At 28.6% G+C, this 17,733-nt stretch overlaps 1 protein-coding gene across 1 annotated transcript in view; it reads right to left on the reverse strand.

Moving 5' to 3' along the window:
* The window catches only part of TfAP-2 (transcription factor AP-2), a 64,957-nt gene extending 47,751 nt beyond the window's left edge, over positions 1-17,206 (reverse strand). The window contains exon 1 of the mRNA XM_065505980.1: positions 17,006-17,206. Coding sequence (XP_065362052.1) covers positions 17,006-17,206 — 201 coding nt within the window. The remainder of the gene's footprint in view (positions 1-17,005) is intronic.
* Between the last annotated feature and the right edge of the window lie 527 nt (positions 17,207-17,733).

A 17,733-nucleotide genomic window follows, 5' to 3' on the forward strand; every position in this document is an offset into this window, starting at 1 on the left:
AAAATTAAGGTTGATTGCTACTTTAACCTTCGCTTTACCAATTTTTTTTTTGTGTACAGTACTCAACCGGGTGGTACTGCACTTCTATACATACATATATCCGACGAACAAAATGTTAAAAAATCGAAAAAACCTTATAAAAAGTTTCTAATGTTTTTATTAAATTATATAGAACTCTAAAATTTGTTCAGTGAGTCTCAATTTTATTTAAATCGAAACAAAATTAAAAAATATTAAACTAATAAAAACCGAGAGGTCACCCGGGGGGGTATTGGCAAAGCGATGGTTAAAGCACGATCAAAATTTTAGAAAGCCTAGTCGCTGATGGTGGCTCTAAAGATATAGCGTTAAATAAATATTAGAATTAATACATCCATCATTTTCTCAGAAGAACAATTATAATTTTTAAACTTTAATTTTTTCAGCCACGCTTTTTTGTGTATAGGTTAGTTTATTATAAAAAGTAAGAAAAAATTAATCAAAACATGAAAAAATCACCCCATTGCAAGGTTTTTTGTGGAGTAAAGTGAAGTGGTTAGTGGTTGGCATTAAAAATAACTATGATAAAAATTTTTCTTTCGTATAAATTTTATTGAAATCGAATATTTTTGGATAAATTTTCTGAGCAAACAACCGAAATATCAAATTAACACTGAATTCGATGAACAGTAAACACTCTGTGCTTTTTTATTAAATGCGTGAAAGCCTCTTAAAAAAACAGATTTTTACAATAAGGGTCCTCATGTAAACGCTTAAAAGCCTCGCAAACTGTGCAATCTGTGCATTTTTACACTCTCGCAAATGAAATGTCAAAAAATGTATGGAAATTCGTTTGCACAACTCCGATAAGTTTGCGCGACAATTTAGACTCGCAAACTTGAATTTATTGTGCATTTGATGAATCAGCTGCTTTTGTTTACTTTTATTTATAAGAAATAAAAATCAAATAAAATATAAAAATTTTGTGCATGTGAAAATTGTGTAACTTTGGAACAGAATGATTGTATTAAATGACATTGTGTATGAAAACATTAACCAACAGCTAGAACATAAACAAAGTCCTCCAAACTATGTATACCACCGTTTGTTCCAAAGATTTAAGTTTCATTCAACATTTTAAAATTAAAATTTATACAATTTGAAAAAAAATTATTAAAGCTTTTGTTGAATTTATGTATTTTTATTTGACAAATATAAATTTTCTGTATAAACTTGCACAAAATTGAAAAGGTGGGTTCATGAAACATGTCGCGCAAATTTGCCCATTTGCACAAATGGGAAACTTAAGCGTTTAAATGAGTACCCTTAATATTTTCAAATTAATAAGTATATTTATCTAACCACTTTCGTGGATGCCTTTTACACGCACAAATTTAACATAGTTGAGGATAGATGTTAAGTAATATTTTGTATTTAAAATAAATAATATCTGCTAGAAAAAACTATCTTCTAACTAATTTAATTTTTGAGGAATATATAGTGCATGAGTTGTTTTGGAAGAAAATACAAATATTTTCAAAATAATAAAAATAAATATTTTTTTAATGTTCCAGCTCACGAATGTGAGCATACCACAATGCTTACGTTGGGGGGATAGCAATAAAATTTTTTTCTGTGAGTCGGTCTAATTCAGATAAAACAAGAGTGCTATATTCGGCTATGCCGAATCATATATACCCTTCACCAAGTGTACTTTAAGATAAATATTAAAAATAATTTTTGGTGAATGTAAATAGTTTGGTGGTAAACAAATTAAGATGAACAATTGTTTTGGTGAAAAAGAACCGTAACACAACCTTCCTATATGAAATCTAGTGCGAAATTAATATTTAACTCAAAAAATTTGTAGATCAAAGATTTAAAAATTGTGTTTCATACGGTTTATGAGTTTTATGAGACATTTAAAAATATGAAACTTGTATCTTTGAAGAGTGGCATAACTCAAAATTTGGTTTTATTTAATTAAATACTACAAAACATTCCCTGTGCTAAAATCTTTCAGATAGTTTTATCTTTAAACTTTCTTTTGTTGTTTACGAGGCGCGTGAGATTTGTCCTAAGATACATCCAAACTAAAACTTATCTCTTTATGAATATTTTATTGATACAAATTTAGTTTAAAATCAGTTAAAAAATATATAAATCTCTAATATATACGTGGGGTTTTATCGTATTTAAAGAATAAAACTTCAAACATTCAAAGGCATTTTACTCGAAACCATGTGTTTGGAGTTATGGCTCTCTGGTAGCAAGCGTTACATACAGTAAGCCTCAAAAGTGAGTATACACCAAAAATTATATGATTTTTTTTAAGATAATGAAAATCCTAAAGTTTATCTATCGATTAAATTTTAAAAGTTTCGGTTTGTTGGAGAATGCGTTGAATAATAGATTCTGTTGTGAAAAAAAATATTCAAGTCGGACTATAATGATTTTTATGATCTTAAAAAATCAAAAAATTCGCTGGTGTTTACTCACTTTTGATGCTGTGTGTACATATGTATGTTTGTATGTATGTATGTATTAAAATGCTATAAGCAGATCAACAATAGGTTTATAATTGTTTTTCTATTAAAAAAGTTTGTCTATTGGAAGTCAGCAAGTTGGTCTGAATACAAAATTCTAAACGTGGCTTAATCAAGTGGTACGTACGCAAGCACTGGCACAACTTGATTGTGGCTTACAAATTCAAATAATTTTGATTGATTACTTTGGATTATCTTGTCATTTACCAACATCAAATAAAATATTTATCAAACCAGAAACTGGTTCCATGGGGTATTTATTGTTTTTGTTTTTAGTATCTTTAGATTTTACATGTTAGACGGACGCTTAGATGATTGTGTGTTGCTTATTTTATTTTATTTTATTAATTTAGTTTGGTTGGGTTAGAGTTTTGTTTAAGTTTTCTAAATTATGATGAAGAAACACAAATAAATAAATAAATAAATGAATAAACGTTAATACCATGTATTTATTTATAGGTTCGTAGGAACATATTCGTACATAATTACTCTACACGGTAGTATCGCATATCAGCCAAATCGGCAATTTGTTTTATTCGATTCTTTGCTGATCGATAGTGTGCGTTTCAATTTGAAATTCACATACGCATACAAATAAACCATAGAAAAATACTGAAGTATATTTTTACATACATATGTATGCTTATGTCTATTATGATTTTTTATTAACTTTATTTTTTGTCTGTAAAATAATTTTGTATTATTATTATTATTATTGTATATTGTGGAGATAAACAAAAATATTTATTAATAACAAATATTAGATTTTTTTGACCTTTCCACTCGAGAGGTTGTTTTTTTTTTTTTTTAAAAAAAGAAATATATGTAATTGAGTGCTTGTATGTACGAATATATGAATGTTTTGCGCCTTTTGGCCAGTTAAACACTGCGACTTCTGTTAACACTGCACGCTTAATACTTAGTATGTATGTTTAAATAATACATATTATTATATCTTTATTGAATTATCTTTTCATAACATTTTGCTTCAAAAAAGTTTAGAGTTTTATTTAAGTATCAGAAATGCATTAAATGTATCACAACATTCATATTTGTTTTTATTGTAATTTCGATTTATAAGAGATTTCGTTACCGAAAGATTTTATAACTTCACATTCAAGAGCGATAACTCTCTTCATAGCCATTTGTTACGATATGAAAATTAAGGTTGATTGCTACTTTAACATTCGTTTTACCAAATTTTTTTTTGTGTACAATACTCAACCGGGTGGTACTGCACTTCTATACATACATATATCCGACGAACAAAATGTTAAAAAATCGAAAAAACCTTATAAAAATTTGTTCAGTGAGTCTCAATTTTATTTAAATCGAAACAAAATTAAAAAAATATTAAACTAATAAAAACCGAGAGGTCAGCCACGCTTTTTTGTGTATAAGTTTCAAAACAATGGCATTTTTACTTTAATCAGGTTAGTTTATTATAAAAAGTAAGAAAAAATTAATCAAAACATGAAAAAATCACCCCATTGATAGGTTTTTTGTGGAGTAAAGTGAAGTGGTTAGTTTACTAACCACCGTGGGGGTTGGCATTAAAAATAACTATGATACAAATTTTTCTTTCGTATAAATTTTTTTGAAATCTAATATTTTTGAATAAATTTTCTGAGCAAACAACCGAAATACCAAATTAACACTGAATTCGATGAACAGTAAACACTATGTGCTTTTTTTATTAAATGCGTGAAAGACTCTTAAAAACACAGATTTTTACAATATTTTCAAATTAATATACTTATCTAACCAGAGGACCCTGACGGCAAAGTTTTGCAAAAAATCAAAAACGATGACTTCAAAAAATATAATTGTTTAGCAAAATGGCAATAGATGACAATAAACTCTGTTTTAAAGACTATAGAAAATGTTGTTTAGTAAACTAACCACTCAACCGCAAAGAGTTAACTAATTTTAATTCGAAATATAATTTAAAGAGTCCTAACAGCTGAGACTCTCTTGTATATTTTTTGAACATTAAGCGATCCACAGTTAATTATTTTATGTTTCTGCGCTAAAATATAAGTGTTTTTTTAAAGCATATTTTAGGCACATATTTTTCAATAATAAATGCATAATATTATAAATATAGCACATTTTCTACCCACATGCTGAATACGAGTGTCAGATGTAAATAAGTATTTGATTAAATTTGATTGTTGTCTACGTAAAAACTTATGATATGTTGAATTCTATTGTTAGGAATGAATATGCAGAAGTTTCAAATTTACACTCTGGTCAATACTCCCGTAATTCAATTTTAGTTCTTTAACAACGAATACAAATACCACAAAAAGCTGAAAAAATCAAGTCTATCCAAACTCCAAAAAAGCTGTCGAACTACTCGACATGATATATACCAATATACATACATACATGAGTAATCATTACCCGTAATGTTTATAGTATTACCCTTGTACATATGTAGATGTATCTCAGTGCAAGTACTCTATAATATTTATTTAGTTTTTTTTTGTTTTCATTTATTTATTTATGTATTTTACCAAAATTTATTTAGATAGATTCTTGATTTATACATATATGTATGTAGAAAAAATATTATATGCAAAAAAATAGAAATTTTATCCACTTACCAATAATGATCAATGGTCATTAAAAGTACTTTGACTTTAAATTATGTTCGTTTTTTGTATTGAATTGTAAACGTGAATAATTTAAGAAGCTGAAGTAAGTACATTTGTTTTCATTTCAAGGAGAATAATGAGAAACATTATTTTCTTTTCTGGGAAAAAGAATTGCACTTTTTCTGTTTCCTTTTTCAAAGCTACTCCATGGAGATATGCTCTAATATAAAACGCTTATTGGAATCCATAGAAAATTAATAAATATAACACAGAACGGGTTTCCAAAGAGCTTTGAGTTCCTTATTTAAAGTTTAAAGCAGTTAAACAAATATTTTAATTTTATTTTAATTTAAATTTTTGTTAAATTAAGAAGTAGCCGAACAAAGCAAGTTTATGATAAGGCCAATTCCATCACACTGCATTTAAGAAAATATAATTTTTCTAAAAACCTGAATACAAATTTAAAAAATGTCGGTTTTCTAATACATTACTTTAAACTGACGAAATCTTTACAGTTCCATGAATTGTTAGTTCATAAAGGTTCAGGTAAAGCATTATCAGTTTTTTTTTTTTTAAATTAAATTCTCTATTTCAATTTGATTTTTTTTTTCTTCTGACAATAGAAAAAAATATATTTTCGAATATTACTATTCGAGAAAACTAAAAATTTGATTTTAAAAAAATATAGTAATCGATCGAAAACAACAGACATGTATAAAAATCATACACCAAATCACTTTGTTAAATTTTTTGTAACTTCTCAATTAAATTAGAAAAGTGCACAAAACATGAAGAATAAATTGTTAAATTTCGTTCTCTGATAGTTTTTAAGTCGGAAACATTTGTTCATTGGGTAGATGATACTTAAAAGATATTTATTGTATATCGATACCAAATCAATCGTTATAAAATAGTTAAGTTTTTGGTAAATTGACATGTTGTTGGCGTCACAAGGTTTCTCGTTCTACACATCCTATATTAGCAAACCAGACAAATCATATGAAATTGTTTAAGAAATAAACAATAAAGTAGGATGTTAAATTAAGAATACTGCATTTAATAAAAAATGTATATATGTATGTATATATTAGGGTATAACTATTTTCAACTTCAAAAGCGTAACCACTTTTTTTAGCACAAATTAGTTTGACGTGTTTACTCTTACAAGTGCTTTGTAAGATCAAACAACATCAAATAAAATAAAATATTTTTTTTTTGTTTTGAATCATCCTAAGTAAAATAAGTTTTTAAAATAAATAAAAGAATTCAACTGTATTTTATTTAGTGGTTGCATCTTTTTCGTCAAATATTTGTCATGTGTGACCCTACCTTTAGTTTTGTCGATTTAACAGTGACCGACTGATAATCTGTCCGAGTGTTGATTGTAATATGTTTTCTCAAGCCCCAAGGCAACCTACGAATACACATATGGAATCAATGTATCATACATAAGCCTAACTGACTAAAATAGTTCAGTAATCCAAAACCAAATGGAAAACATTTTTTGAAAATCCCCAACGTTGCAAAATCAAATTGACAATAGTTGTGTTCGCGTACTTGATAATTTGTAATAATTTGTACAAATTATCACTGGAAGTTACGGGATTCCGTTCGTTTACTTTTAAAAAATTGTAACGAGAGAGCAAGAGAGTGTTAAAAGTGACAGTTCGTAGCTAGAGAACATATTTTTTACTGGACATTTTTTGTCCAGTAAAAAATATCAACATAAAAAATATGTTTAAAACATATTGTTGCAAATGTAAACAAACGATAAAGTTGAAAATTAACACAATAAGGGTCCTCATGTAAACGCTTAAATGCCTCGCAAACTGTGCAATCTGTGCATTTTTACACTCTCGCAAATGAACTGTCAAAAAATTTATGGAAATTCGTTTGCACAACCCCGATAAGTTTGCGCGACAATATAGACTCGCAAACTTGAATTTATTGTGCATTTGATGAATCAGCTGCTTTTGTTTACTTTTATTAATAAGGAATAAAAATCAAATAAAATATAAAAATGTTGTGCATGTGAAAATTCTGTAACTTTGGAACAGAATGATTGCATTAAATGGCATTGTGTATGAAAACATTAATCAACAGCTAGAATATAAACAAAATCTTGCAAACTCTGTATATCACCGTTTGTTCCAAAGATTTAACTTTCATTCAACATTTTTAAAATTAAAATTTATACAATTTGAAAAATTTGTTAAGGCTTTTGTTGAATTTATTTTTATTTGACATTTATATCAAATAGAGAGAAATTTAATGTATAAACTTGCACAAAATTGATAAGGTGGGTTCATGAAACACGTCGCGCAAATTTGCACAATTGAACAAATGGGAAACTTAAGCGTTTAAATGAGTACCCTTAATATACAAGTTTTGCAAATAAAAAAAGTAAAATAACACAAAACAAACGTTTTAAATTTATTTATAATCAAATACTACTTATTTTTACAAATTGTTGTTCGCGTACTTTTTTGGATATTTTTTAGATTGAGAGTAAATGTATTTTTACGCTCTAAATTAAAGTAACTAGATAATTTTTACTGGAAAGTACGCGAACACACTTAATAATTTGCGTATGACATCGTTAGCCCATGATTAAAACATATGCATAAAATACCGTGCGTATTTAAAATTTTTCCAATTTTTTTTTTATACGAAATTTAAAAAAATAAAAATCATTGTTTTCGATTCTAATAAAGGCCAAATGATGAAAGACTGATTTCGAAGAAATTTTGATAGATAGAGTATGTCAGTAGAGCATACTGGTCTTCACTTGGTATCGAAAAGTGTACAAAGATGATATGCCAGGCTACAACAACGCTTTGTGTTACAAGTGTTTTGGAGCATTCCACAAATTAAATCCCTAATTACATTTATAAAATGCTATAAATAAGCAAACAAAAGTGTACTTTCATCTAAATTTAATAATATTCTGATGTTTTATTCATTTTTTAATTTCGAATCACCCATCAAGAACACTGATTGGGATTATATGTCCCAGTATAGAAGGACGATTTCAGGATTTTTGAGTATGCAGAACATAATATTTTTTCCTGATCTTTTAGAATATGCAAACAATTTCTACCATATATATTTTGGTTCTCAAAATAAAACTCCGTCTCGAAAGTGTTAAACAAATCATGAAAGGTTTTAGAAATAGCTTTTATCAAAATGACTCCAGTTTTTAGTATCAGTACTATTGCCCCTAACAAATTGTCCTGTAAACATTTCTTCAAAAAAGATACGCCCCTAATATATACATATGTACGTAGTATGTCTGCACAAACATAGATATTTATGTATGTATGTAGGGATATGTTTTGAAAACTCGTTTATATTGTCACTAATTTTGGTTCAGGTAACTAGTTGCATACACCCTTTATTTACTTTATTGTTCTCTATAAATTAGTTCAATTATGTAGTTGTTAATGTATAAAAGATGCTATTACATTCATTTGTTGATGTTATGCAACATTATGTTAGTTAAATAGTGTTGAAAAGAATTGTCTGACGTGATAACATAATTAAATAGAACATTATGAATTCATCACTTAAACAGAGTATATGTTACAGCAGCTCGTGATGCAATTGTATACCCTAACTAACATATGATGAGTTAGTCATTCCGATTGTAATTTCCACAATTCAAATGGTTCTTTTTTTATTGATAGCATAAATGATGTCTTTATTCTGCATTTTATCATTCTTTCTGTTCTTTTCTGAAAAAATTTAGATTTGTAAGCGGATAGTGTATTATGGCTAGAAATGGAAATTCAAATAATAAAGCTAAATTTTGTTATTGCTTTTCAATATAGCTCAAAAGTCGTATATCGAATTTGTTTGTTTGTTTGTATGATAGTTTGCTTTTTTGTACTTTATAAGAGTCTAAACCGCTAATAGGGGGGTCAGACGGCATGTATTGCTTGTGTATTGGGACATGTATTCGATACGTATGGAATTCCATGTGTATATCAAAATTCACGTTATACATACGATTCACGGTTTCCACGTTCAAACGTACATATATAATTGCATGGACATAACCTCTATTAGTTTATATGTTTGTTGTTTTTAACAATATATTAATTTAAAACATTTTGAAATCACAATAAATATATTTAATACAATGAAACTTATTTTGTGATGATTTTTCTTTACTCTTTTTGTTTAGTTTTTTTTTCTATTTTGCACTCACACAGTGTTGAATTTCAAAATACAATACTGTTATACACACGAAAATAGAACATGCTTTAATTGCCAAATAATTCACGAGTAATACACATGTATTTTACATACACAAAGTTTCATATGGATCACACGGTATGTATTATATTTTCGTGTGTCATATAATGTACTAATATTTCACAATGTATTCAAAAGAATACATTATAAATAATACGTCGTTTTATTGCTTTTACATATCTATACATACTTTCAAACTAAACTAAGCTAGGTCTAAAATGTTTTTATGCGATAACTCGGAAACTGATATGCGAGATTGGTTTTTTAACAGTTTTTATCACATTTTGAATAATTTATCATATTTTAGATGGGTCTGTTGAGCTTTCTTGATCACCTAAGTGTGATCAACTAAGCGAAAAAAAGGAATAAAATAATTTATGCAACATACACGAACACATAGGGTAGAACTCAGTGTTGCCATTTTAGAAATGGAGAAAAGCGTCAAGTGTATAGTAAAAACGGTTAAAAAGGGTATACAAATTACGAAAAAAGTGGCCAAAGGAAAAAAGTAAGATTTTAACATAAAATTTGAAAACGTATTTTTTCGCTTTGCAAATAACGCATTCAAAACGGGTAAAAAGTGTAAAATTGAGTGCCAAATCAGTGATAAAAAATCAAAAAACTTTTAATATATAAAGCAGGTGAACATTTTAAATTAAAATATTTATTTTATTATTAACTAGTTGACGCGCCCGGCTTCGCCCGGTAGCATTTAGTAATGTTAGTTCTTCAAGTTTCTCCAACCCACATACACCTACCTGTTATTATTTATTTGCAAATAAAATATCTAAATTTGTACTGCATACTTTAGGGAGCTGACTGGACTAAAATTTTTGAATGACGTTCTCACGTGATGCCATTACATACATGGACCATTTCATTTTTATATATATAGATTAATTTAACTTGGGAGTAAAGAAAAACCTAAAATAAAAAAATAATACAAAAAAATTAAAATATGGATAACTTTTTATAGAAAACAATTCCATTTTTAAATACATCGGTGTTGGCAGATGTTCCCCTATGGCGAATGGTCCCCCATGATCGAAAATAAATTTCGAACGCTTATTAGCGTTCGAGTAAAAACTCGCAAGGCTTAGGTTTTTTGCCTCTCAGTAACGCTTCTATGTATATTTTATTCTATTTTTTAATTCCGTGTTTTGCTTTATTAAAGATAATACAACATAACTATAATCCTATTACTGGCTTTATCTATAACGTAAGAACGCTTTCATTCCGAAAACTATTTGTGCCCACCAGTTTTATCATTCCCATAAATTTATGTTGTTTTAGCTGTTTCTCTTTACTTAAAATTGTTCGACGAATCATTTTAAAGAAATTGTACGACAGATCAAACTTTTTAATAACGTTTAATGTATGCTGTTTTTCATCACAGCTACTGCCATGCCAAGGGCGTCATCAACAATCTTTATTGTCAAGGTCTATTGTAAATATCATCTATTTAACTTACTATTATTAGGAATTAGAACTTACAAGAATTCATAAATTATTTGTAAGTTAGACGAAATTTCAATTATTATATATAACTAGCTGATCCGGCAAACGTTGTTCTGCCATACAAATTATTTCTAGTGAATATTTTGGTTGTTAAATAAAAAATAACGAATGTATTCTAAGTGAATTTGGCATTATAGGTATTTTTGATGCCAAATGAAATTTTTTTGCGAAAAATATTTTAAAAATGGGTGGATAGGGACATCCTAATGTCCTAGCGGTATGAAATATAATATTCTCGTACCTACCAAAAATATGTACAAAATTTCATAAAAATAGGTAAATATTGACATTTGGATATTGCTCTTAAATATCGGCTAAGAAACGGGTGGGTGAGGGTCGGTAGAAGAAAACTTGAGGTTATAGGTATTTTTTAATGTCAAATAAATAAAATGCGAAAAAAACTTTTGGTCAAAAAATTGTAAAAATAAGTTTTGGATAGGGTCACCCTAATGACCTAGCGGTATGAAATATACTTTACGACCTATTCTCATACTTACCAAACATACATACAAAATTTCATAAAAATCGGTCGAGCCGTTTCGGAGGAGTTCAAACACTAACATTGTGACACGAGATTTTTATATATTAGATTAAGGCTGGGTCGACGATCAAAAAGTAAAAAATCGTAAAGCAGAAACGCAATCTAGGGAAAAGTCTAAGAAAGTTTCCTCAAGAAACCATAGGTCTAAACTCAAACCCTATCATGCGCATTTCGTCTTTTATCCAATAAAAAAAACTATTAAAAAAGACGAAATGCGCAAGATAGGATTTGATTGCCTATATTAATGATTTAGTAATCCCGATATAGGTCAAAACTAAGTCATATCTCAGCCATTTGTGGACCGATTTTGCTGATTTTAAATAGGAAACTTCTCGAAAGCATGTCTGACAGAATTATTGAAGATTTGGATCCCGAAGATCCCAGCTTCAGAAAATTGATTTCAACAGAGAGACGGACAGACGGACATGGCTTAATCGACTCCGCTAACTATAAGGATCCAGAATATATATACTTTATTGGATCGGAAAATTATATTGTGGAAATTATAAACTGAATGCCAAACTTATATATGTATACAAGATATAATTTAAAATTTTTTGACAGGAAAGGGGATTTTTGAAGTTTATTATATTTATAAATATTCAGAGAAGCGTTGCCACATTTAGAGAAAAATTACAATACTCCGAGAAATTTTCAATGAAATATGTGTAGAATGAAAAAATATATAAAACAAACAGTAATATTAAAACAATTTAAGTTAAATCATATCTAGGAAAGTTTATTGTTTTTACAATATTAAATTAATTATTTGTTTTAAATTATCGGTTCAAGAGTTTTGCCGAACGTGTTAATGAGATTGATATAAGACGTTTGGCTTTATATCCAGCAGATTTTCAAAAAAAGGGATGGTCTTGAATTTATCCGAGCAATACACTTTGTAACATTACCCAATTGTTACATCTTTATTGTTCTTCTATATTTATTTTTACAAAGTTTTTAAATATTTCTAATGCAATATCATTTGTTCTAGAAACGAGATATATTATTTGCGATGATTCGCTTTGAAAATTTGTATTTAATTTGTTCATAGTTTTAAGTATACTAGGATCGCTTGGTGGCCGAAATTCGACCACATTTAACCACTTTTATTGAAATAATTTTTAAATATTGTTTTATATTGTACACTAGATGTGCATTGTGTTGCCGTTCAATGCCTTGGATAAATTTTATTTTTAGTTTTTTTTATGTTTGAAGTATCTACATATGCATAGAATAAACACATAGAACGGATGGAGAGAGTAATGCATATGGAAAAATTACTCTCTTTTCACACATACGGGTGATACAATAACAAAATACATGCAATACATTCTCATGAATTAGGTTTTTGACAACAGACTTAGGTTTTTGGCTCTCAGTTACCTATCTAGTTGTTGTCTATGTATCTATGTACATATACTTCAATAAAGACAAAAATGGGATTAGTTTTAATTGTCTATGCAAAAGCACTAACAATTTTATCATAACGAAGCAATAATACTAATAAATGGAGACTATACCTGATAATTTTGTATCTAGTCAACCATTTTGAAGTTTATCATGATAAAAATTTATCAGGTATAACCAGGGGGTGATGAATATGGTAGCTTATTTCACACATAAACTTCAAATCTCTTTTATTGTCAAATGCTTAATAAGGTTGACATACAGTGAAAATACCTTGTATTTTTTTATATCATGGTTAAAACCATACAAAAAATATATTATATATGTATGTCTAGCCGGGTATGTTGTGCTCGGGTACTAATATAACGGTTAAGGGATACATTTAAAATGTTAAAATAAAATTACATCGCTAATGTAAAATCTTTATAATTGAAAAGTGTAATATTTTGTAACTAGATGGCGCTAAAGCATAGCATGGATTTAAACCATAATGTATTGTATAAGCGAAGCCACATAGCATTGCCATACCAAATACACAGTTAGTTAAACCGTTTTTGATTCAGTAACTCGTGCAATAAATAAGTGTGTCATCTAAATTTCTATGGTAACCAATTTAATTAGAGAATTATAACCGAATATTTGTAGCAAAAGAAAACAATTAATTAAAAACATAATTTTTACATACATATGCATTAGAGTGTCCCTTAGAATTAAAGTTAAACATTTAAACATTTTGAAATGTTGAAACGGTACCCGCTGAAAACATGTGTAATGACCTCAAATACCACCAACATTTTTTTTAGCTTGTTCTAAGGGCCACCCGGCCTACTTTAGATTTAGTTTTGAGGTGCATTTACAAGGGGAAAAAATGCATTTTTTTTTTAAATTTGTCCGTTAAATAATTATTTTTTGCAATTAAATTTAAAATAATCGAAATGTGTACGTAATTGTCTACACATTTGTTTAACAAAATTTAAAAAAAAATTCAAATTGGAGTTTTGAAACCGCCGTTAAAAAAATATTTTTTTTGGTTATACCTGCGAATAGGTTATCTGTATCCTATGAAGATAAAAACTCATATACAAGTAAATATGGATATATTTTAAGTAAGAATAAACTTTTGTTTTAATATTTCTCAAAATATGTTAATTTTGTTCCTACATTTCTTGTTCTAGTTAATGTAATGGCCTGGCGATTTTTTAATAACTTTAACATTTTTTAACCAATTTTTGTCTTTTATATCTTATTAGAACGACAATTACGTACACATTTCGATTCTTTTAAATTAAATTGCAAAAGTAATTATTTAATGGCAAAAATTAAAAAAAAAACATTTTTTCCCCTTGTAAATGCACCTCTAAACTAAATCGAAAGTCGGCACGGGTTGCCCTTCTTAGAACAAGCTAAACATTTTTTTGGTGGTACTTTAGGTCATTACACAAGAAATGTGTTGAAATAAACATGTTCGAATCCTAATAATAGTGCATTTACACTGAAGCGAAATCTAGAGGATTTCAATTGAAATCTATGTCAAAATCTATATCGTTTACACCGCTGTTTTCTGACATTTAGCAAGATTTCATTCAAAAACAGCTGACTAAAAAAACCAGCAGAATTTTTTTAATTATAACTTTTAATATTATAATTTGTATGTATCACTTAACCTTTATTCATCCATTGAACATATTTTTCGAACGCTAAAATTTTTCCGCACTTTTTATATATATTTATTATTTTTTTATTTGCTTCTGTCAAATTTTAATTGTACAGTGCTGTATTTTTTAGTACATTTTTAAGAAATTCGAAAGCCAATAACAGAGTCACTTTCTACACGAAACTTAAAAAGTTTTTGTTTGTTTTTTATAATGTCTAACACTAACAATCCGGACTTCCCAAATTTCCAAATTAAACACGTGTAAATATATGCTTTCGACTCATTGTATTCAATCGAGGGAATTTTCGTTTTATTCACATTGTGTTTTATTGTTAAAAAAATAATCGAAAAAAAATTAAGCTTATAATTACGGGTTATCGATGCAAAAAAAATAATTCGATCAAAAAATATTTGCTTTTTTATCCCGGATAATTGATGTCGCCGCATAATCGAGGCCTCGCTGTACAGTGAAAAATATAATTTTTTCGATGTTCTGTAACATTTTGTTTAAAATTTTTTTTTACTCGATCGATTTTACTGATTTTCAATACCAGGCTGCATAATATTGACAAACATTCTGGATAAAAACTGTTTATTTCGATTTCGTCCTTTGGACGTGAGAATGTTTTCATAAGCACCTAGAATATACAGATTAACAAACATATGAATACAGCATTTGACTTTTCTGCAGAATACCGAAGTTTTTTTGCGGAAATGGAATTCGCAATCCTCGGACTAACATTCGAGCACACTATTATCTAGTGTTTCGGGGCACACTCATTCACAACATTTGATGATGGAGGATATAAAATTGTATTGCAATAAGATTTCTATAAGTGGTGTTATCGATTGGCAGACTTTTATGCAACTACCAGACAATTTTAGACTCATTTTAATTTCATTTTCAGATTAAATTTTAACAGTTAAATTTTTTATGGATATTTTGTATTCGTTTTAAATGTGTGTGGATTTGAATACAAACGTATGTACAGATGCACGAGTGCATGCATCAGCTATTATGAATATACATATTTTTTTTCAATTTAAATGGTTAATGCATGTTAAGATGCAAAACAAAAGAAAAGAACTAAACCAAAAACTAATCAACACACAAAAAATTACTTCCGACGAATTCAATTTTTTCACCCACTCTTTGACTTTAGTGAAATTGATACGCAGATACAATAGTGAGTGCATGGATATGGCATGAATAACTAGCTGGCAGCATCCGTGTGATGGCATATGAGTAAAAGAAGGCATTCGAAAGAAGCCGTCATTCAACAACTAACCAACCAACTAACCAACCAACCAACCAAGCATCCCATCATCATTGACGCTGCAACGGCGACCATGGTATAGGGATGCGTTTCACAGATGCCGTATTTGATTTAAATATGCAGATCATATTAATATATTCGTATGTAAAACACAATTTGCGAGCATAGACAGATAAACATAATCATAACCATACGCACATTCAGTATTAACTGGTATGCGCAATAGTATGTATGTATGAATTTGTTTCTGGCCAACAAGTAAGTATTTTTCTTCTTCTTCTACCGAGTCAATGCTCCAAAGAATGTTCGAAAATACAACCTGACTTCAAGTGTGCCCATCCACATCCACATTCATAATTACCTTTGTATGTGGCTATAAATTAAACGAGTCGAGAAGGGCATTTTGAAGAATTTAAATACTCGAGCAACAGAAAAATCATAATAATAACGAAAATAAAAATATAAAATAAAAAATGAAAAACGAAAACAAAAATCTTAAGCAACGATAATCGATTTTTGTTTATTATGTTTTGCACTTGAATACTATCTATACATATGAACATATCTGCATTCATTTCGGACAATGGGTCTTTCAACATTCAACGTTCGTCCTTTATCATTATGCCAGCGTCTATGTACGCTCGAAACATATCCAGCGAATGTATGATTTGTAATATTTAATAAAGTAGTAAAATTCATTCATAAATGCAATCACATACAGACCCAATCTGCCTGTCTGTCTGTCTATCTGTCTGTATGTGATGCTTTATAGGAAATAGAAACAACAATACAAAATCAAAAATAACAACTAACCACAATTACAAACGAAACGTAAAATTTAACATGAATATACATACATACATACATAAATTTTTTCTTCTTTTATGTACTAACACCTCCCTCCAATACACCAATCTGTAACCATTAAATACTAAACCAAACTGCATGCAGTTCTTATATTAATATAAAATGACTTGTGAATAAAACAGTAGTACATATATACTTACATACATACATACAGTAGAAGACAAAAGTGTTCACAAAAAGTCCCGAAATTTTTATATTACAGAAGAATTTTATTATTCACTACGTATATGAAAAACATTAATTAATTTTAAAAGAGAATCAATTTACTAACTTTCCGTTTCAAAATTGTCCAAATGTGCTCGATGGGGTTTAAATTTGTGGAAGGCCATTCGAGCTGTTTGATTTCGTTATCAACAAACCATTTTTTTTGTTATTTTTGCGGTGCTCTTAGGATCATTGTCCTGCATAAATATTTCTTGTTGACCACGTTCAACACTGAATATATCCAGACTCGGGAGATAAGAGTCCTCCAATATGGTAATAGAGTCTATGGCACTCATAATACCATTGATACGCTGAAGTATACCGGGCTCATTGCCACGAAAACATCCCCAAAACATGATTAATCCACCCCTAGAATTTCATAGTTTGACATATGTTGCGATCTTGTATATCAACGCGTTTAACAACCCATGTCAATATGTGTCTATCTGACCCACCCGATTAATTTTAGTTTCATCAGACCAAGAAACTTCTTTCCAATCGTCAATGGTGAAGTTTTCGTACGATTTAGTGAACTTTAATAGAGCCTTACGATGCTTTGACTTAACAATGTTTTTTTTTAATAATCGCTCTTGCTTTAAGTCCGTTATTTTTAAGACATCTTCGAATTGTTTTGTCACTGATGTTGATGTTGACTCTTGATACGAAACCCAATTTTGTATATCTTCTAGGATGTTTTTCTTCAAAACTGAATTTATAGCTTTATCCATTGTAAAGTAACTGAAAATTTATTGAAGAGCTTTATTTTGTATTTTTTTTTTTTAATAAAGCAATCAATTATTATTTACTTAATTTTCTTCTTGTAATATCAAAATTTAATTTAATTTTTCACAAAATCTATTGGGGGACAATACTGTTCATACGT

Source organism: Calliphora vicina, chromosome 3 (genome assembly GCF_958450345.1).
Source record: "Calliphora vicina chromosome 3, idCalVici1.1, whole genome shotgun sequence".
NCBI lineage: Eukaryota > Metazoa > Arthropoda > Insecta > Diptera > Calliphoridae > Calliphora > Calliphora vicina.